Source organism: Apteryx mantelli, chromosome 12, assembly GCF_036417845.1.
Source record: "Apteryx mantelli isolate bAptMan1 chromosome 12, bAptMan1.hap1, whole genome shotgun sequence".
Taxonomy (NCBI): Eukaryota; Metazoa; Chordata; class Aves; order Apterygiformes; family Apterygidae; genus Apteryx; species Apteryx mantelli.
Genome location: NC_089989.1, coordinates 14,699,278 through 14,719,958, shown reverse-complemented (window position 1 = coordinate 14,719,958; position 20,681 = coordinate 14,699,278). Strand labels below are relative to the sequence as shown.

General features: G+C 65.8%; 4 protein-coding genes across 8 annotated transcripts; 2 read left to right on the top strand and 2 right to left on the bottom strand.

The window, feature by feature from the left end:
* Nucleotides 1–1,669: 1,669 nt before the first annotated feature.
* INKA1 (inka box actin regulator 1) lies at nt 1,670–4,429 on the top strand. Its single transcript, XM_067303598.1, has 2 exons — nt 1,670–1,754; nt 3,434–4,429. Exons 1-2 carry the CDS (start codon nt 1,704–1,706, stop codon nt 4,364–4,366), a joined length of 984 nt encoding a protein of 327 aa, XP_067159699.1. The 5' UTR covers nt 1,670–1,703; the 3' UTR covers nt 4,367–4,429.
* Nucleotides 4,430–4,638: 209 nt separating this feature from the next.
* Nucleotides 4,639–16,592, bottom strand: UBA7 (ubiquitin like modifier activating enzyme 7). Of its 5 annotated transcripts, none has more exons than XM_067303294.1 (24): nt 16,532–16,592; nt 16,287–16,455; nt 15,231–15,365; nt 14,901–15,025; nt 14,116–14,206; nt 13,773–13,914; nt 13,424–13,521; nt 13,110–13,277; nt 12,816–12,974; nt 12,430–12,537; nt 12,231–12,311; nt 11,974–12,129; nt 11,634–11,799; nt 11,194–11,390; nt 10,479–10,543; nt 9,952–10,135; nt 9,770–9,844; nt 9,146–9,332; nt 8,759–8,868; nt 8,320–8,406; nt 8,010–8,201; nt 5,525–5,626; nt 5,321–5,421; nt 4,639–4,870 (listed from the first exon to the last, which is right to left on the bottom strand). In XM_067303294.1, exons 1-24 carry the CDS (start codon nt 16,582–16,584, stop codon nt 4,744–4,746), a joined length of 3,078 nt encoding a protein of 1,025 aa, XP_067159395.1. In that variant the 5' UTR covers nt 16,585–16,592; the 3' UTR covers nt 4,639–4,743. The 5 variants fall into 5 exon arrangements, with proteins under 5 accessions (XP_067159395.1, XP_067159398.1, XP_067159397.1 ...); XM_067303297.1 differs by having other exon boundaries at nt 13,110–13,256; XM_067303296.1 differs by having other exon boundaries at nt 14,901–15,007.
* A 79-nt stretch (nt 16,593–16,671) lies between these two features.
* Nucleotides 16,672–17,447, top strand: TCTA (T cell leukemia translocation altered). Its single transcript, XM_067303597.1, is given in 3 exon segments — nt 16,672–16,903; nt 16,906–17,008; nt 17,349–17,447. Coding segments are annotated over 3 exon segments (378 nt in total). The 3' UTR covers nt 17,392–17,447.
* A 52-nt stretch (nt 17,448–17,499) lies between these two features.
* Nucleotides 17,500–20,604, bottom strand: AMT (aminomethyltransferase). Its single transcript, XM_067303595.1, has 9 exons — nt 20,502–20,604; nt 20,147–20,314; nt 19,911–19,991; nt 19,413–19,544; nt 19,056–19,134; nt 18,611–18,756; nt 18,286–18,466; nt 17,904–18,059; nt 17,500–17,737 (listed from the first exon to the last, which is right to left on the bottom strand). Exons 1-9 carry the CDS (start codon nt 20,556–20,558, stop codon nt 17,559–17,561), a joined length of 1,179 nt encoding a protein of 392 aa, XP_067159696.1. The 5' UTR covers nt 20,559–20,604; the 3' UTR covers nt 17,500–17,558.
* Between the last annotated feature and the right edge of the window lie 77 nt (nt 20,605–20,681).

Below are 20,681 nucleotides of genomic sequence, written 5' to 3'. Positions count from 1 at the left end.
TGGGGGGGGTGACAGGGACACACCATGTACAGCCTAAACCCTGTCTGGGGTTTTAACCAAGTCACAATTGCCCCTCGCCGGCTGCAGAGCATCTCAGACTCTCCAGCACGGCCGGGCCCATGGCCACCAGAGGGCACGGCCACTCCACCATGCCAGACGTGCCAGATGTGCTGGCTCGCTCCCTGACTGCAGGGACCAGCCTGGCCTGGCACAGCTGCTCCTACCACTGGGGAAAGCCTCGATTTTCGGCAACAGGTTGACCAGGGCCTTGCCAGGTGCATGCCAGCCTGCTGCAAGCCAGGACTAGATACACCGTCCTGGCTATGTGGAGGGACCACGGCGGTAGCAGGCACAGTGTCTCCCCAGCTCAAGCGTGACAACCTGAACCAGCTTTTTTTTGGGGGGGGGGGAGAGGGGAGAGTGCAGGGATGAAGGAAATGATGCTCTGCAAAGTTTTGCTGCCACATCAGCCACTGACTTGCTGCTTTGCCATGTTACACACCTGGGAGCTGGAAAAATTAGCTGGGAGCTAATTTTTGGCCTTGTTCTCATTCATTTGCAAACCAGAGTGATGTCTCACAGAATTAATATTAAATGTTCTTAGCTACCAATTAATAGACACTGGCAGAGTGCAACCCATTTGGCTGTGGGTCACCTTTCTCCTCTTTGAGTATTCAAATATTTTCTCGGGGGGGGGGGGGGGCTCCTGCAGCCTGTGCTGGCTTGCTGTGCCAGCTGATGGCTTGGGCTCATGGCCTGGCCCACAGATGTTGGTCCTTCCACTTTTTTTTTGTAATGGGGTTGCAGTTCTTCCAGCTGAGACTTCCCAGCCTCACTGTGCCCAGTCCGCTGCACCCTGGAGCCCAGGGCCCACCCCTGGGTGCGAGGCCACCCTGCAGCCCGGGTACCGCAGGGCTAGGACAGAGCGGGGCAAGGCACCCATGTCCCCAGGAGAGTGGGGATGCCCAGCAGAGGGGGGACAGGGTGGTGGGTCACCCAGAGGGCAGGAGCAGGGGGAAGGAGGGCCTGTCATTGGGATATGGCAGGGGTCCTGTTGAGGCGGGCACCAGGCGTGGGGTCCTGGCCTGCCCAACGGGGCGCTGGGACCTGTGCTGCCAGGGCACCGCATCCTGCCCGGCCCAGCCGCATCCCGGGCTCCTGCCCTGCCTATCTGGGGCACCGGGTCCTGCCGCTCCCTGCCAGGCGCCAGGTTCTGCCTTGCTGGGGCACTAGGGTCCTATCCAGCCCCACCAGGGCACCGGGTCCTGCACAGCCCTAACCGGGCATCGGGTCCTGCTCTGACGGGGCTCCAGGGTTGTGCTCGGCCGCGCTGGGGCACCGGCTCCTGCCGCTCCCCGTCGGGCACCGGCTCCTGCCCAGCTCCACCGGGGTCCTGCCTTGCCCCACGGGGCCCCGGCTCCCGCCCGGAGCAACGACGCCGAGCGGGGCCGGGGCCGGGGCGGCGGTGCTGGTGCCGGTGCCGGTGCGGGCCGGGCTCACGTTACGGCGGCCCCATTGGCTGCGGCGGGCGGGGCGGCGCCGCCGCCGAGGCGAGGGCCGGGAGGCGGCGGGCACGGCGGGGCGCTGCGCCGCGCTCCGCTCCGCTGAGCTCCGCCGAGCTCCGCCGAGCTCCGCGCCTCGCCGCGCCGCGCCGCTGCGCTCCGCCGGGGCCGGGGCCGGGGCCGGGGCCGGGGCCGCCGGGCATGCACAGCGCCCGCCTGGACGCCTGCCTCGGCCAGCTCCGCGCCGACGTGGTGAGTGTCCGCGGGCTCCGCGCACCGGGCGGGCAGGCAGGCGGGGAGGGGGGGGAGAGGGGAACCGGCCCCGGGGCCCCCGCGGCAGTGGCATTGCCATTGCCATTGCCGTGATGTCAGAGTGCCACGCACGGTGGTGCCGATGATCTCAGCGCAGTGACATCACGCGCAGAGGCCAAGCGGCACCCACTGTGCTCTCCGGGAAGCTGCGGGCGGCTGGGAGGACATGGGCGTCCTGGGGACACGGGCGCCCAGCGTGACGTGGGTGTGCCGGGCCCCCGGAGACGAAGGGACACGGGTGGCAGCTCTCAGGGTGCCAGCCCCAGCACTGTCACCACCCTGGCCCTGCTTGCAGCCGTGTCCGCAGCGGGCCGGTGCCACTGAGCCCGGCCCGGGCCGCGAGGGGCTGCAGGATCCTGTGGTGACAGCGTGGCTGCAGGCAGCCCGTCCGGGCCCGCGGGCCCTCCTGGGGTCTGCCGCACACTTCCCGACCTCCCACGGCTCTGCAGCCAGCTCCAGGGTCCCTGGCCAGTGCCGCGGCAGGGCAGCTCGGGGCCTAAGGCACGTCGCCAGCAGGGCTGGCTGAGAGGGTCCGCAGCCAGCGGGGACGGGAACGGGGCGCTGCCTGGAGAGCAGCTCCAGACGCAGCTTGCTGTAGGGGGCTGCTATAACCAGACACCAAAGCAAACGGTCTTTCACACTCTGCTTTTCACAGTCTCAGAGCAGAAAGGAAAGCGGACATAAACCCTGCTTTTTCAGTTCAAACAATGGGAATTCAACTAAAAGGAGTGGCCTGGCTCCTGAAACGAACCATTCCTTCAAATACCCACTTGGGAAAACTCATTTCCAGCCTCAGCTGCCCCCGGCCCCTTGTGCTCCCCTCCCACTGGCGTTTCGGGGGGGGGGGGGTGTCCCAGGACCCCGGGCCCAGGCCTGGCTGGGCCATGACGTCACCCCAGGGTGTCCCCAGCCAGAGGGCGGGTAGGGTGGGGTGGCCCTGCCAATGCGTGGGGGGAGCGCCCCACCCCAGCGCCGGGGTGGCCCCGAGAGCACAGCGGGCCCTGCGCCACTGAGCACAGCTGGGGCCTGGCTGCGTAGGTCCCGCGAGCGGAGTGCCCGAGCGGCCACCCTAACCAGACTGGGGGCTGGGGGGCCAGCAGCAGTGCATAGCTCCTACGTGCCATGGCCCTGTGTCATTTCCCGGCAGGCTGCAGCTGGGGCTGGGTGGCTGCTTGCTCACCCCAACATGCTGCTGCACGCCGGCCCGGCTCCAGGCAGGAGCAGCGTGAAAGCGGGACCCGGGGCTGCAGGCAAGCCGAGGCCTGCGCGCGCGGCTCCCCGCGCCAGCTGCACGCCCAGCTCCGGCAGACGCCGCTCCCGTGGTCCGGGCGCTGGGGCCAAACCACCCCCCTGCCCGGGTCGGCTCCGGGCGAGCCGCAGCCTGCCTGCGCGCAGGCACTGCCGAGCGCCACGGCGGGGGCGAATCCCCCCACGCTGCCGCTGGGGAGCGGGGCAAGCAGCTCCCACCCGGGGCAGGGGAGCGCCGTGTGCCCAGCGCCAGGTGAGGCGGGCGGCGCGCGGGCTGTCTTTGCCCTCCCGTGGGCGGGCTGCCCGGGGAGGCGCTGGAGGGGGACCGGGAGCCACGAGGCTGCCATGCTAACCTGCCCTTCTCCCCCCAGCTGTGCCTGCGGGAAGCGGGGGCCACGCTGCAGGCCCACATGCACTGCATGAGGCAGGCGCTGCACGACCTCAAACGGGCGCAGGGCCCGGCCCCGCGCCCCCCACCAGTGCCTGGGCCCTACTGGGACCAGCGCAGCCCCAACCGCGGCTCGGACGTCTCGGAGGCGGACTCGGCGTGCTGCCTGGAGCCGGGGGGTGAGGAGGACGAGCGGGCCTCGGCGGCCCGTTCCCCCCCCGCCAGCGAGCGGAGTCTGGAGTTTGACTCGGGCTACTCAGAGGTGTCGGGGGGCACGTGGCAGGAGGAGGAGGCACCTGTGCTGCGCCGGCACCCACGGCCACCGCCCTGCCAGCGGGCACACCGGCTCTCTCTGGGTGCCTTCCTCCGCGGCAGCTCAGGCCAGGTGCCCGCCCCAACCCGGAGGGCCCGGCCCAAGTCCACATCTGACGCCTGCCTGGAGCAGTGGCGGGTGCTGGAGCCGGGGGATGCACAAGACTGGACCGTATCGCTGCTGTCACAGAGCCGCAACCGCCAGCCCCTGGTGCTGGGTGACAACTGCTTCGCCGACCTGGTGGAGAACTGGATGGACCTGCCGGAGGTGGGCGCCGAGCCGCGGCGCCTGCCCTCCGCCGAGCCCTCCCGCTGGCTGGGCAAACCCCATGGCTTCCTGCTCAACCTCTCGGGCAACGTGCGCCGCAAGCTGGCCAGCATGGCCCGGCCCCGGGCCGCCGATGGTGCCCGCCCAGGGGGTCGCGACACTTCAAAGCGCCTCTCCTGCCCACTAGGCTTAGGCGCCCAGCCCAAGGGCACCTACTTCCACCAGTCCCACAACAACATTGCGCAGCTGGCCACAGACTTCAACCGCTTCACGGCCCTCATGAACAGCCGGAGCCGCCAGCCCATCATCTGCAACGACGTTATCGGCTACATTTAGCCCTGCCCGGCACTGCCCGCACCCACTTTCACCACTGTAAATAAACCTCGTTTTTGTACGGTACAGCCGCAGCGGCCTTTGTGGGGGGCAAGGGCTCCTCTGCGGTGCAGCAGGGCTCTCAGCACCCCGGCTGCCTGGCTCAGCAGCCCAGGCTCCCAGCAGAAGGAGGGATGGGGGTGACTGGATTTACTGGGTGTCCTGGTGGCACAGACCTGTGTAACAGCATGAGGGTGTTTGCAGCAAGGGCTGATGCAGTCACCGCGTGCCGGAGCTAGTCCTGCAGCTTTTATTACCGGGACAGCAAGTACCATGTGGCCCCAATGGGTGGCCGGGGCCTGCTGCCTCCGGCACAGCCGCCCTGGTGTCCCATTCCAGGATCAGGGCAGGTAGCAGAGGAGCGGGGGGCAGGTGTCCTCGTCCTGATCCTCTTCTCCCTCACACACATATTGCAGCTCCAGCTCCCGGGGCCGCGGCTCCCCAGCACCCTCCAGGCTCTCTGACAGCCTAGAGTGGGGGAAGAAGAAAGGGGCTGAGGTGGGGGCATGTTGGTTCCCCCAGCCTGGCCAGTCCGTCCGGGATGGGGAAGGCCACATTTGGCCAGCTCCTGCAAGGAGAGGTTTCAGGCAGCTCCCCCAGCGCCCTGGGCAGGCACCCAAGAGCGAGCTGCAGCCCTGCAGGCTCCCTCCCCACTCAGGGCAGGGAAGCAGCGCCTGTGGGGCCAGGCTGGGCAGGCAGCGAGGGGCCAGGCGGGGGTCCTGCCACGGGAAGCGCTGCCGGCAGGATGTTTACCCTGCGGCAGGCTGGAGCAATGGACCCGTCTGCGAGCAGTTCTGCAGCTGGAGCAGCTCAGCAGAGAGAGAGAGAGGGGGCAGACATCTCCCCCAGTGCCCAGTGGGGAGGCACAGCCAGGGGCAGGATTAGGCCACAGGAGTGGGCAAGGAGCCAGGGACCTACCTCTGTGCCTGCTGCTGGGCCCGCGTCTCCTCGTCCTGCTCCCTGTCGTAGAGCACGGTGTAGCCGTGCAGGAGCATGGCCACAGCCAGTCCGTGCACTCTCTGCAAGAGCCAGGAGTCAGGGCCCCGGGCCTGCACGCAGCCCCCTCCCCGGGCTGCAGGGCTGCCCGGCCCGGCGGCACCGCGCTGCCCGCGCTGGGCTCACCTGCAGCCAGTCCAGGAGCTCCTGCACGGTCATCTCCTGCCCATCGGCACCGATCCCCTGCACCTCCAGGCGGTCCCAGCAGCTCCACTCCTTCTGGCCATACTGCAAGTGGGGGGGGGGCAGGGTAGTAGCAGGCCCCAGCCCCAAGGGGAGGGAAGGACTGGCATGGCACGTGGCCTGGGGTAGGGAAGGGCAGAAAAAGGGCACAGAGCCAGAGGGGGGGGACCAGGGCACAGCTGTGCCCTCGGGACTGCCTGGGTCTAGGGGCACCCGGGGCACAGCCATCCCCCTGGCACCACCAGGGTCCAGGGGTGACTGGGGCACAGCCGTCCCCCCAGCACTGCCAGCTCCCACGGGGCAGTCGGGGGAGCCGGCGCTTCCTCCAGCTCCCCAGCCCGGCCTGGGGCACCAACCCCGCACAAAGGCCCATTGAAGCGCTGCACAGCCCTACACAATTGCCTCTTCTTGCTCCTGTGGCCCCTGGGGCCTCGTGACCCCAGTTCCGGCCGAGGTGGCCCCTGAGCTGCTGGCCTCCCCCCCGATGGTAGCCAACAACAGGGCTGCACATGGGGATGCATAGCGGAGCCGGCAGTGCTTGCTGCCCCACGCCCGGGGCCAGTGAGGGCTACAGCTCTGCTGGCCTATGTGCCTGGGCCAAGCGCCGGGGCTCAGCGCCCGCAGGGCTGAGCACCATCTGGCATGGCCACACCACCATCTGCCCTCACTGCGGGGCAGCGCAAGTCCTGGCGCTGGCCCCATCTCTTCTCGCCCAGCTGGGAAGGGGCAATCGCACCTGGCTGCTCTCACCTCCTGCCTTCTGCTACATCCTCTCACCTCCTGCCTTCTCTTGCCTGCAGTAATCAGACCCAGGCGGAAAGGGGCTTAACCCCATACTCGCCAAGGCAGCCCGAGCCCGAGTGATTGCCCAGCACGGAGGGAATGCCACTGCCCATCCTGCCTAGCCCAGCATGCAGGAAGCCCCATTGCCCCCACCGGGAAACACCATCCCAGCCAGTACTAGGACTGCGGGGCCACAGCCCCCCTCTGCCAGCCCAAGGCGTGCTCGCCGGGGCGCCACTGTATCGCAGGTCGCACCAAGCGAGCCTGTAGGGAGTGTGCTCCCACCGTGGCCAAAGAGCAGGACATGTAATGTCATGCTGGGATGCCCCGCTGCGGGACACGGAGGAGCCAGGAGCTGCTACAGGATGATCCAGGGATGCCAGGCAAGCAAAAGGACCAGAGGGCACAAAGATACAGAGGAGCATCCTCCACCAAAGGACACTGCTGACATGGGGAGCCCAGAGCCAACTGCCGCCAAGACAGCGCAAGACCCACCAGCCCTACGCCAACAGCCTTGTGGCACGTCCCCAACACCTAGGCGGCCCTGTCCTCGGAGGGCTCATCCCCGCAGGGGCAGCAGGAGCTGCTTCGGTGCCATACTGGGGGGCTGGGCAGCACCCCGTGGTGCAGGGCCATGGGGCGCAGGCGCGGCAAGGCGGTGACGCAGCCAAGGCGGCCCAAGTCCTTGCCTGAGACGGAGTGGAGGCGTTGAAGGCGTCTCCCCTCCCCCTCTTCCTGCCCCCGGCCCTGGGCCCCCTGGGCCAATCTGGTTCCAATCGGCGCTTCCTGCCGCACAGGAAGGGCTGCCTCGCACGCCATAAACCCCCAGACAAAGAGGCCTCTATAGCCCAGACGGTCCCAATCTGGGACTGCCCCCCGCCCCCGCCACAGCTCTGCTTTCGCTCTCCAGCAGATCTGCATGCGCTCGCTGCAGCCTGGCCCCCACACCAGCCCGGGCGGCCCCTCGCAGGCCGGGACCCCCAGCCCTGCTCCCCCCACCAGGCAGCCCCTTCCCGGCTCCGGACGGGGCCCAGTGCCAGCTGCTCACTGGCTGCTCCAGCTGGTTTCCATAACCCAGATGTGAGAGGCTGCTATGGCCTGCTACCCCCTTGTCATGGGGCCTGCTGTGGGGCGTCAGTGCTGTCTCAGCCCCACGGCTACCTGAGCCAGGCTGGAACATCCCCCTCGGGCCCACATGCATTCGCTCAGGGATGGGCCCAAAGCTGGGGCGAGCGGGAAGTTGGCGGCTCGATGCCTGGAGTCCCCGGGAGCTCAGCTCCGCTCCCTCATGCGAGGGGGGCGGCGGGGGCCTGGCGAGCAGCCCAGGCCGCAGGGGCCGGCAAGGCTGCAGGAAGGAGCTAATTCCTCGCTGCCTGGAGGCGCGCCCAGTCCACCGCAGGCCCAAGCGCTGTTTCTGGAGCCTGACGGCCTCAGCTGCCCAGGCTGCCCCTCCTGTGTGGCCAGCTCCTTCCCTGCCACCCAGCGTCCTCGCAACCAGCCCAGATCCTCATGGCAGCACAGCAGGGACCCCATCACCACCAGCACCAAGAGCCAGGGCACCCCAAAGGCCCCTGGACAGCTCTGTGCCCTGGGAGAAACCACTCTGCACCCTGATCCCACATCCCCGGAGGAGAGAGAGTCCTACCCTGTAGGTGGGGGGTGGCAGGGGCTGCATGCGGAACAGCAGGGAGTCAGAGAGACACAGGTTGCTGTTGCGGTAGCAGCTGCGGTCCTTGCAGCCCCACACCAGCTTGTAGATCTCCAGGCACGCCAGGCCGGCCACGGCCATCGTGGTAGTGACAATGGCGGGCACAATTCGTCCGACGATCCGCTTGCTCTGAGGGAGAAGCGGGCATCACCAGCTGCCCACACACAGGACCAGGCCTCCCTCAAAACCCTGCCCGAAGCTCCATGGGCCTATGCCTGGCCACAGGCAGCCCAGCCCTTCGCCTCACCGTGAGCCAGTCGGCACAGGGGATGCCGTAGTTCTCTGCACGCAGGTTGGACGCGGCTGTGACAAAGTCCACATGGAAGTTGTTGTCCTATGGGGAAGAACATAGGGACATTATCACCCTGCAAGAACTGACAGCCACCAGAGACCCCAAACACCCAGCAAAGACTCTATGGGCTGCTCAGGGACAGCACACTCCCAGCAGGGAGATAAGCCAGGACTCAGAAACGGTCCCTGCCCTCCTGGCCTCCTGGCTCAGGAATGCCTGGCAGGGTTACAGGGCAGCCCATGTATAGGACAAACATGGTCTTTCTCCACATGTTCTCCAGAGCAGCTTCTACGCTGGGGACAGCGCCCAGCACCGGGCACATGCCTACCTCAAGCCCCACTCCTCAAGCAAAGTGTGGCTGTGCATAGGCTGCTGCCTGCCCAGCCCTGGGTACCTTCTCAAAGTGGATGGGCTCCATGACGGGTATTTGCATCTCCTCAGCCTCTACCAGCTCCCGTCTCCACCGTGCCAGCTCCTGGCTGAGCTCCGCCAGCCGCCTTTGGTCTGGAGGCACAAAGGAGCCCCGGGATGTTACCCCTGCACCAACACTGCTGCAGAGAGCATGGCGTCCACAGAGCATAGCACTCAGTGGACGGGGGCAACCTGCTCTCCCCTCTTGGGGATGGGGCTGGCAGGGACCAATGGCCACAGCAGCTCATGGGCCAGGAACCAGCAACACCAGAGCCCTGCTAGAACCAGGCTGGACCCAGGGTTCCCTGGTCCAGAGCCTTACCATAGGGGACCCAGGCATCCAGGAAACAAACCATAACAGGAGCCTTACCCACAGTCTCCTGGACCTCCTGCCTTTCCTCTGTGATGTGGATCTGGAGCCCCTCCTGGGGTGTGAAGGGTGGTAGGACCAGGTTGCGGAGGCTCTCCTGAGCAGTTGCCCTGTCACCATAAGCCAAAACCTTGTGCGTCTGAGCAAAGAGATGGGCGGCAGCCATGACATAAGCCATGTGGGTGTCCTGTGGGTGCAGAGAGTGCCAGGGCAGTGAGGGCCATGGGGTGCCTTTCCAGGGCAGCCTATGAGCCCGCTCCCGTGCTGCCACGACCAGGCAGAGCATCCCACATTTGCCCTGAAGGGGAGACATCTTTCCTCCTCCTCCTGGCCACAGAGCATGTATGGGACCTCCTCAGCAGCTCCACAGTGCCCTGGCAGACCGAGGGGACAGGGACAGACCCTGGTCCAGGACTCTGCAAGTCCCAGGCAGGCTCTGCAAGTTGGAGTATGAAGCAGGTGCTACACATCAGCTTGGTACACGATGCCTTCATTCTGCCTGTGACTACGGTCCAGCATCCCTCATACCCCATCTAGGAACTGGCTCTTTGCCCCAGTTCACAAAGTCTCCCGTGGAGTGCCAGGCCCATGACCCCAGCCCCCACAGCTCTATCCTGCACTTACATTATCAGGGTCAAACGTCAGTGGATGGGGGCACCTCCTGTCCCCCGACCAGAAAGTGACACCTGGGCTGATTTCCTGGGCACAGGAAAAGCAGAGTCAGGCTTGAGGACACTGGCAAGGGGGCGGCTGGCAGAGGGGAGAGGGTGCAGGAAGGTCCCAGCCCCCTTTGGTGCCAGGCTCACATGCTCTGGGGGGAAGGTGAGCAGCAGCTGGGAGATGGAGTTGTGGTAGCAGCTCTGCCAATGCTGGCGGGCCCAGTGCACACAGTCCTGCCAGTCCCGCGGCCTCTCCCGCAAGCTCCTCCACACTTGCTCCAGGACCTCCAGAGCCTTTGGTGCCTCCAGGTGCTCCAGAAAAGTTGGGTCTCTGTGAAATCAGGTGTCCCTAGGGCCAGCCCTCATCCCAGCCTTCACAGAGCACATCCCCAACTCACAGCAGGCATAGCTGACAGGCCAAAGAGCCCTCACCAGCAGGGACAAGCATTATCCTGTCCCATCTGATGGGGAACAAGTAGCAAGACCAGGCCTGGCTGGTGTTCCTGGAGTAATCCAGCAGGGCATCCCAAACAGGACGCAACAATCCGTCCCATCCCCCTCCCCGGCCACATATCCAGTAGTAGCGGGCAGTGCCTCTGCAGCACCCATGGTCCCTCCCCTGGCTCTGCTCCTTGCCCTGCCTGGGCGCCTTTGCTCCCAACACCCACACTCACGCCAGGAACCGGTTGACATTCTCTGCAGGCAGCCTGAAGAGCCCCTCAAACTCATCACGGGCCCACTGCAGAGGGAAAAGCGGGGGTTGAACATTGGGGCTGCAAGTGCTCACCCCAGCACCCCCCTGCACACAGGCAACAGAGGCTGGGATTGGCACTTTGGGCTGACGGGGGACATCCTGCTTCCCAGGGGTCATTGTGGCCCTATCAGCCTGGTGTGTGGCCTTGCAGTGCAGCCCAAAAGACTCTGCCAGTCCCTGCCAACCCCTGCAAAAGGAGCACCTAGGTTTGGGACACTGCCCAGCACCCCCAGTTGAGGACAACTGGTCCTAAGCCCTGTCCACTCTGACACATGGGCCAATGCATGGGGCTGCAGCACCTCATGGTCCCCAGGAGCCCCAGCCCAAGCTGCCCCGGGCTTCATGCCAGGGAGGGAGAGGCCATGTCCGGGCCTGAGGAAGGCGGTGGAGCTGTGTGGGGCGGGGGAACCGTTCCGCAGGAACGCATGTTGGACTTGGGCTTCCAGCCAGGAAACAGCTGGGGCCTGTATCCTGCCCACAGCCAGCAGCTCCTTACAGCTCAGCGTGGGTCTGGGGCTGGAAGGGGGGAAACAGCTTCCTGTGGGAAAACAAAGGCCGGGGGCTTCCTCGATCAGTGCGGGGGGGCACAGACCTCTTGTGGGCCAGGCCATGGCTCCAGTCAAACATGGCCCTACCTGCAGCGTGTGCTCAATGGTCCGGGGGAAGTGTCGCAGGGTGCAAAGGGGGAAGGTCTTGTCCACAGGGTCACTGGCAGGCCCCAGTGCCTTAGTCAGGTGGGGCACCATGGCAAGCACGTTCCCCTGTGTGCCCTCCATGCCTGAGTCCACCAGTGGCTTGAGGTAGCGGAGGCAGCGGCTCTCCAAGTAGGCACCTGTGGGAAGCAAGGAGTGCCCAGGAGCCAGAAAGGCCCTTTTGCCTGAACAGAGCGGAGACAACCAGGGCAGGTTTGGCCCCAGTCCTGGATGGACAGCACCAGACCCCCCTTTCCCTCCACAGTTACGTGTGGCAGCTGCCCACCCAAACCCATGCAAAGTGTGGCACAGTTGTGGCATAGGCTGCCTGCAGCCAAGCGGCACCATCCTGCGCCTGGCTCCCACTTGCCCCAGGCACTCACGAGTCTCCAGGTTGTCCAGGGCACTGGCAACACCATCCAGCTGCTTGAAGAAGTCAGCCCCATAGACCAGCTCTGTGGCAGGCCCCACCTGGTTCTGGTGCGCCATCACCGTGATGTCGGGGTTCATGCATCTCACAGCTGCAGCTGCTACCTCTGACTTCGGCTTCTGTGAGGGCAGAGAGGGTATGGCCAGTTCCCCTCCTGGTGCCCCCCGCCCTGGTCTCCAGGGAGAGCCTGTCCTGGGAGCCCACCCTGGCCCTGTGGACAGCAAAGTCTCTGGGTTCTCCCGAGGAAGGAGCATGGGGCCAGGCGCTTTGGCCCCTGCCTGGCTGTGGCTCACCGATATATCTGCTGAGCGGAAGAGGAACTGCCGATGGAGGTTGGAACGTGCGATTGTGTCCATGTCGGTCACCGTGATGTCCCCACCTGTCCCTGCAGCCAACCCCATCATGGCAAAGTTTTTCAGCAGCTCACAGCCAATGGCACCAGCTCCCACCTGCCAGGACAGAGCTTTTGCTATCTCCCCTGGTGCTGGCCAAGCACTCTGCAGGCCTCCGGAGGCCTTTCTCACACAGCGTGCCCACCTCTCCTGCTTACCACAAAGTATTTCTGGTGGCCCAGCCTCTCCTGGAAGTCAGCCCCAAACACAGCGATCTGGCCATCATAGCGAGAACCCCTCTGTTGGGACAGATAAGCTGCAGTGAGTGTGGGCAGCTGCAGCATCCCCAGCATCCAGGCAGCTCCTTGGCACAGCCAGGATAGGCTCAGTGCCCTCCAGGCACCAGCTAGCTCTCACCGGGGCGCAGTCCTCCTCTGTCAGCTGTGCAGCCCCCTCTAAGGCCAGGCACTCCAAGGCATCGAAGTAGAGCCATTGATCCAGCGGCAGGAATTTCCCCGAGGCAGCCTGGGCCAAAACAGGGCCCCACCAGCTCCACAACCTGCTTTGCCGCTGGCCCCCAGCCTCCCAGCTGGGCTCCCTCCCTGTACCCCAGATGGGTGACCCAGGCCCTTCCCTCCGGGCTGGCAGAGCCCAGCATCCCTAAGCGGGCAGCAAGTGCCCTCTCGTGGTCACCAAAGGCTGTGGGATGGCCACGCCGAGCCAGACGACCTCTGCCGGCAGCACCCGGTCCCTGTCCGCTGTCTGCAGCAGGTCCCCCACGGCCCCATCCCCACCCCACTCACCTTCAGCACCTCCTGGGCTGCCAGGCCCCCAATGAAGGCAGCCATGGGACCCAGGTCCCCCATGCTCACGCTAGCGAAGGCTCGCACGACATCCTCGTCCAAGGGACCTTGCTGCTCATCCAGGCTCCGTGCCAGCTCCAGCACCCGCTCAGCATCCCCCTGGGGCAAAGGGGGTGAGAGATGCCCCATGCACAGGATCCCTCCAGACAGGGTGGCAGGGGGATGAGCACATGGAGGAAGCAGGGCCAAGGGCAGGGCAGAGGGAGGCTGGGAAGGGGCTGGATGGGGCCTCACCTGCGCCCTGGGCAGAGGTAGGCGCCCCTGCTCCTTGCGGAAAGCATGCAGGGCCTGGAAAGCCATGTGCAGGCTGCGGCTGCGTGGTAGGTCTTCGGGATTTGTCACTTGAATCTTTGGCTTCACCAGGGCCTTGCGCAGGGGCTCCTGCAGGCAGTGTCCCGAGTGCTTGAGAACAAGATACCTCTCCAGAAGCACCAGACTGTCACAGCCCCTCAGGCACAGTCTTGGGTCTCCCTGGCAGTGCCTGGTCCACACACCCAGCCTGAGCGTGACCCAGGCTGGCAGCACCATGAGGTCAAGGGCAGACTTACATATGAGTGCTCTTGGGGCAGATGCACCTGCCAAACTAGGCCCCCACAGCGGTACGGCGAGAACGAGCTTGTGTCACCAATCTCCAGGTGGAAGGCATCTGTGAAAGGAGTGAGAAACAGGGAAGAACGTGCCCAGGCAAATGGAGAACCAGTCACAGTTCATAATCTACTATATTTCTGCAGGACATCAGACTGCAGCTGGAACCCCCTTCCGGCATACAGGCAGACCAGAGCAACATCCTGCCAAGCTCTGGTGAAGGGAATCTCTGCTGTCCAGATCCAGGCACAGCATGCAGGCCCATCCTGTAGCAGGACCCCCACACCGCCTGGCCCCAGCTCGGCGGCTCACCCAGCACATGAACAGGGCAGGGCTCCCGGCCATTCAGCTCAGTCATGCCCTCCACGCCTGAGAAGGTCACCATGTCACCATCACAGAAAAGGTGGCCACGGCCCTCTTCTCCTGACGCATACGTCACAATTCCTGGGTTGCCCTGGGGAGAAAGAGATATGAACACAGGAGACCCCAATCCTGATGACTTGAATCAGCTGAAGAATGCACCAGTATTTTGGGAGAGTGCAGCGGAGCCAGAGGGACATTAGGGAATGGACATGCAATACAGAAGGCCATTGGGATGAGTCGTGGAGCAGAAAGGCAGTGTGGATGTTGGAGCCTGCTGAGGTTCGCCTCCTACCTGGGAGATGTGCTGCACGGAGGCACAAACCGGGTTGGTGTCTGTTGGGTCATGAACAACAAAGTGATCCCCAAAATCACAAAATAGCTGCCTGAGATAGGAGCAACAGCAAGTTTGTTAAACAGGAACCTCATGAAATTCAAAGACCACTGCCAAGTCCTGCCCCCAGGATGGAATAACCCTGGCAGCAGGACAGGCTGGGGGTCGTGGGCTAGAGAGCAACTTTGCAAACCAGGGCAGGGGGCTGGGGGACAACAAGTTGACCAGAAGTCAGCAGTGTGTCCCTGCTGCAAAGATGCCAACGGTAACCTGGGCTGCACAAGCAAGAGCGCAGGTAGCCAGTGAGGGTCCTGCCCCTCTCTTCAGCATGTGTGAGACCCCAGCTGGAGCGCCTAATGGGAGGGCGCAGAAAAGACAGACCCCGGCTCTTCTTAAGCTGCACAGAGGCAGGACGAGAGATGACAGCCCAGGCTGGGACACAAGAAATTTCTGTTAGACATACGGACAAAACTCTTCACCTTGAGGGTGGTGAAACACTGGAACAGGGTGCTGGAGAGGTTGTGGGATTGCCGTTCTTGGAGACATTCAATGCTTGACTGGACACAGCCCTGAGCAACGTGCTCTGAGGCAGTGCTGCCCAGACCAGAGTGCCCTGAAGTGGTTCCTGCCTCAACAGGGTTTAGGGTGCAAGGTTTCCCACAGCCTGCCCATCCCAGGCAGCAAGGGCTGGGCCACCAGGGGCCAGCCCCAGACAGTCACAGGGACACTGGGCATCATGCACTTACCCTGCCAGCCCCTTCACATCAGCCACGATGAAGCAGATGCTCCGGCCATGGCAGAAGTCACCGATGCGGAGTTGTTCCTCCAGTGGGGAGTCAGTCAGCACCACAACCTGTGCCAAGGGCTGCGTCTGCATCCACACAGCACAGCCTGCCCTGCAGTGCCCCCATTGCCACCCCAGCTCAGGGCTGGAGCAAAGTGCCAAGACTTCGGAGGTGACGACAGCAGCCTTGGGGCGATGCTGCCCCTCTGAAGGCTGCCCAGTCCACGGGACAGCGCCCAGCCAGGGACCACTCTTCCCAGCTCAGTGCACAGGAGCACCAGAGCCTGCTCACCTGGAAGGAGGCGAGGAAGCTCTCCGACAGCTCCCCTGTGTGGGCTGTCACCAACACATGGGAGTTCAGCTCTGCGAGGTGCCGCTGGGATGCCACAGCCCGGTTCTGGCCCATGTCGCTATCCGTGAGGAAGAACTGTGGGACAGACACACAGTGGAGGCCATCCACACAGGTTTGAAACACTGCCCCTGACAACAAGACACTCCCTGAGGACAGGGGGCTTGTGCTGGGGACCATACCCATGAGGACACCCAGTGGACAGTACCTGTGATGACAGGGCACTCCCTGGACAGCACCTATGAGGATGGGGCTCCCCACAGACTGTGCCCATGATGGCAGGGCTCCCCAGGCCATACCCATGTTGGTGGGGCACCCTTTGGGCTCTGCCCATGACAGCGGGCATCCTGTGGGCTACACCCATGACCCCAGGGCACCCTAAATCATACCTATGAGGAGAACAGGTGGTCACCCTGTGGGCTGTACCTGTGACGGTGGAGTGCTCCCCAGATCATACTCATGATGGGGGGGCACCTCAAGGGCTGTACCATGATGGGGGGACACCCCAAGTGCCATAACTGTGACAGTGAGGTGCTCCCCGGGCCGTACCTGTGACGGTGGGCACACCAGGCCATACCCATGACAGTAGGGCACCCCAAGGACTGTACCTGTGACGGTGGGTGCTGCCCAGGTCATACCCATGATGGGGGGGCACCCCAAGGGCTGTACCATGATGAGGAGGCACCCCAAGTGCCATAACCATGACACCCCAAGAGCCACACCCATGACGGTGGGGTGCTCCCCAGGCCGTACCTGTGATGGTGGGCACCCCGTGGGCCACACCCATGACAGTGGGGTGCTCCCCAGGCCGTACCCATGACAGCGGGGCACCTCAAGGGCTGTACCCATGACAGGGGCACCCCAAGGGCCACACCCGTGACGGCGGGGCACCCCAAGGGCTGTACCCACGCCAACGAGGGGGCAGCCGGGCCCCGCGCAGGGCCGCAGCAGGCCCGTGGGGCGCCCGGCCACACCACGCTGCGCCGTGGCGCGCCGTACCTGCGAGGCCCGGTCAGCGGGGCCAGCCGCGGCGACGTCGTGCAGGGTAACGGAGCGGGCGCCGGCCAGCACCAGGGCCTTGGCCACCTCGGCCCCCAGGCCCCGCAGCCCCACCACCAGCACGGTGGCGCCTGCCAGCCGCTCCATGGCGCCGCGGCCCAGCACGTAGCTGCGGGGAGACGCCGGGCGTCAAGCGGGGCCGGCGCCCGGGCTCCAGTCCCCCGGCCCCCGGCCCCGGTACGCACAGCTGCCGGGAGTACAGCCCCTCATCGGCGGCGCCCGGCTCCGCGCCCGCCATGGCGGCGCCCCCCGCGGCCCCGCCCCCGCCCCGCCCCGCCCGGCGGCAGCGGCGGCGCAGCCCGAGGCGGCGGCGGCGGCGGCGGCGATGGCGGCGGCGGCGGCGGCGGGGCCGGGCTGGGAGGCGCCGTGGCGGGCGCTGGGCGCGCTGGGCCGCGAGCTGGCGGCCGAGTGGGCGGCGCAGGACCTGCGGGCCGCGCTGTGCCAGCTGCTGCTGCTGTGGCTGGGGCTGAGCCTGCTGGGCATCCGCCTGGCCTGGCGGGCCTACGGCGGCGCCGTGGCGGCGCTCTGCTACCGCCCAGGTACTGGCCCCCGCCGCGGGGCGCCGCCGCCGCCGCCGCCGCCCGCCCCCGCGCTCACTCCCTCTCCTCCGCAGGCCCGGCCGGACGCAACGGCGGCGCCGCCGACCGCCCCTGCCCGCCGCGGTGAGTCCCCGCTCGCTTCTGCTCGCTGCCGCACGGGCGAGCGCCCTCCCGGCCGTGCCCGGCCCGCTTTGGCCGGCAGGAGCCCTCCCGGCCACGGCCGCCGCAGTTCGGGCTGCCGAGCGCCCTCCCGGCCCTGCCCGGCCCTGCCCAGCCGGTGCCCTCCCGGCTTCGCCCAGCCCGGCTTGGCCTGGCAAGCGCCCTCCCCGCCGCATCCAGGCCAGCGGGCGCCCTCCCCGCAGCGCCCGGCCTGGCGAGCGCCCTCCGGCCGTGCCCGGCCCTGCCCAGCCCGGCGCCGGCTCTCTCCCGCCGCCCCACTGACTGCTGCCCCGTTTCCCCGCAGGGAGGGTCCAGCTGCGGAGCCTGCGAAGACACACCGCGAGTGAGGGAGCGCTGGGACCTGCCGCGGACTGCCCACCGCCATTAAACCGCTGTGCCCTCCCCTGCTGCCCCTTGCTTTGGGACCCGCCGCCACCGGAGACGAGGCCAGGGGAGTGGGGCAGGGGTGTTTAATGGGGCCGGGGACGTTGGTGCCCTCCCCAGGTGCCGGGCCTCACTTGGCCACGTAGTAGTGGGTTGGCACGAAGGGCATCTTGGTGACGAGGGCCGGGTGGTGCTTCTTCCTCACCTCCACGGTGAGCGCTGTGCCCGCGCGGCTGTACGCGGCCTCCACGTAGCCCATGGCGATGTTCTTGCGCAGGGAGGGTGAGGGGCACCCGCTGGTCACCGTGCCTGGCACCGCAGGGACACAGGAAGGTCAGCGAGGGCCATGCAGCTGCACGCCTCCTCCCCCTGCAGCTGTGGGCTGGCGTGGCTGAGGGTGCCTCTCGGGGTGCCCTCGTTGCTGTTCCCCCAGCCAGGCCACGGCCACCCACTGCCCCCGCCAGCCCCCACGTACCGATAGGCCTGCCCTCGGGACCCAGGATGGCCGTATGTGGCCGGATGGGGGGCCCCACGGAGGTCAGCCCCACACGCTTGCGCTTCGGCTTCTCGGTGATTTGTGACATGATCACGGCCGCGCCAGGGAAGTCCATGGCTGTACGCCGGCGCTTCCCTGCAGGGGAAGAGACAGGCGAGGGTTGGAGCAGGAGAGGCAGGAATTCCTTGACCTTTTGCTGTGCCCAGAACATCCCACTGGTGATCCCCTCGTGGTCCCCTTGAGCCCTCTCATCTTAGCTTGTTCCTGTCTGAGACCCAGGCCTACCTTGCTTCTCTGCTCCCTGCCATGGCCTAGCTGCCCCCCAAGGAGGACATGGAGGGAGAACATGGCCAAAACCTACCCAAGGTCCACACCAAACTGGCCTCCACAGGTGTGGTTGTCTCATCAATGTCATTCCCGTAGAGGCAGAGCCCTGCCTCCAGCCGCAGGCTATCCCTGGCCGCGAGCCCAGCCAGCCACACTTCAGGGTCACTGAGCAGCCGCTCAGCCAGCTCCACCACCCGCGCTGCGGGTACCGAGATCTGCGCAGGGACATGGGCATGGTCAGCAACTTAAAACATCCCATGGGCATGTGCCACTTCCCCTCCCCTTCCCTTGTACCATGCCAGCCCCATTCTACAGCAGGATGGTCCTGGTGCAGACCAGCCCCTGACTCTTGGTGGTACCTCCACACCATCCTCGCCGGTGTAGCCGCAGCGCGTGACTCGGCAGCCTGGCACGCCAAAGACAGTCATTGTCGCACTGTTCATGAAGGACAATTTGGCTAGGTCATTGGAAAGTCCTGCCTGCAACACTCGTGCCATGGAGGGACCTGGGGAGAGACAGGTGACTTTGGGGAGAAGCAGTATCCATGAAAAGGGAGTGGGCTGGCTCACAGCATGAGGAGGGGGAAATTTTGGCCAGGAATGGAAAGCACTGACATGCTTCCAGCCATGACCTGGAGAAAGAGTGCAGCCTGGCTCCAAGATTTGGTTCTTGCATCAGGGTCCAGGAGGTGGAACTGCCACATCTCAGTTACCCTCCCTGTGTGTGCAGAGTCCTGGTCTCCTGGAAAGGGTGAGATTCCCTCGTGATGCCACTTGGTGCCAGCCCACATAGGGAGCCCACTACCTTGCAGAGCCAGCAGAGCGTTGTCCAACACTTCCAGGTGCACATCTTTGCCAGCAGCCTGCAGCTCCTTCACTCGGTCCTGCAACGGTGACATGACAACATCTGCCAACAGGGGGACAAGCAGAAGCCAGACCCTGCGCTTGGCCACAGCCACCCTGACCTCCGTATAGCTGCAAACATCAGCCCTAGCTTGCCTAAGGGGAGGGGAGACTTGTTCCTGTAGCCTACAGGACGTTTCTGTCCTGCTTCCCCATCTTCTATAGCCCCCTGGGCTCCAGCACTGCCTGGGGTGAACCTTGCAGGCAAGTGGGCAGTGGGACCATGACATTGTTCTGGGTATGAGGGCAGTGCCCATACCTTCATGATGGCCAAGTCCTTGTCCGCACAGCCCGCGTTGGACACCACGTAGAGGTGATCTTCCGATGTGTTTGTCACAATGAGGTCATCCACAATGCCACCCTTCTCATTGGTCAGCAGTGTCAGGGTGCCCTGCAGGAGAGAGCATGCTTGCCCTAAGGAGCTGCGTGTAGGACGCGCAGGGGCCAGTGGGGCCCCTTCGCTCTTTTGCTGCCTGCATCCCTTCCTCCTCGTTCAGTGCACCCTCCTTGCCCGGCCTTACTGTGCCAGTCCCAGTCTGTGTGCCCATGTATGTGGGGGTCCTTCCAGGGCAGGACCGGGAAGCTCCATCCCTTGTAGGGTACTGCTAGAGCTGCAGACTCGGTGGTGAGGTGCTGGGAGCCAGGTGACATTTTGGACACAAGGGCACAGTAGGGCACGTGACCCTGCACATGGCCCGCTGAGTTTTGGCGGTGCATGGAGCTGCGGGTGCAAATGAGGCGCTCTGTGCCCCCATACCTGGTCCGGCTTCAGCTCCGCAATGTCCCCAACCACCAGGCTCTCCATGAACTTCACACGGTCCCGGCCGTACACCCTGCTCTGCAAGGAGACGGCAACGCGAAGTCTCAGTGGTGGCGCCCGTCCATCACAGAGGGAGCAGGGGCCTGGCCCGCTGCTCCTCTCACAAGCCGGGGTGCCGTGCCGGGGCACTGAGGCCTTGCCGGCTCCGGCAGGGCACCCGGCGGCCCAGCTACCTGGAGCATGTGGGAAACGTCGAAGAGGGAGCAGTGGTGGCGGGTGTGCAGGTGGGACTCCAGGTGCCCGGGCTCGTACTGCACGGGCATGCTCCAGCCGGCGAAGGGCACCATCCTCCCGCCGCGGGCCCGGTGCAGGTCGTGCAGCGGCGTCCGCTTCAGGCCGTCCTGCAGGCGGCACACGGGGGTCCGCGCGCTGCCAGCGGCCGCCGGGGCCCCGCGCTGCCACCGGCACCTTTGCTCAGCCCCGGTCGACCGCGAGACAAAGTCCGGCCCGCTACGCCGTGCCGGGGGCTCGGCCCGGCAGCGCCCGCCGCCCCCCGCTCCCGCTCCCCGGCCCGGCCTCCCCACTCACCGGCGCCGAGCTGAGCCGGCGGCGGGCCAGCGCGGCGCGGCAGCCTCCCCGCAGCATCCTGCGGCCTCTGCCCCGGCCGCCGGCACGGCCCGGCACGGCCCCGCCCCGCCCCGCCGGGGCGCCTGGGACATGGAGTCCGCCCGGGCCCGCCCCGCCGCGGTCAGCCGGGGGCTGGCGGCT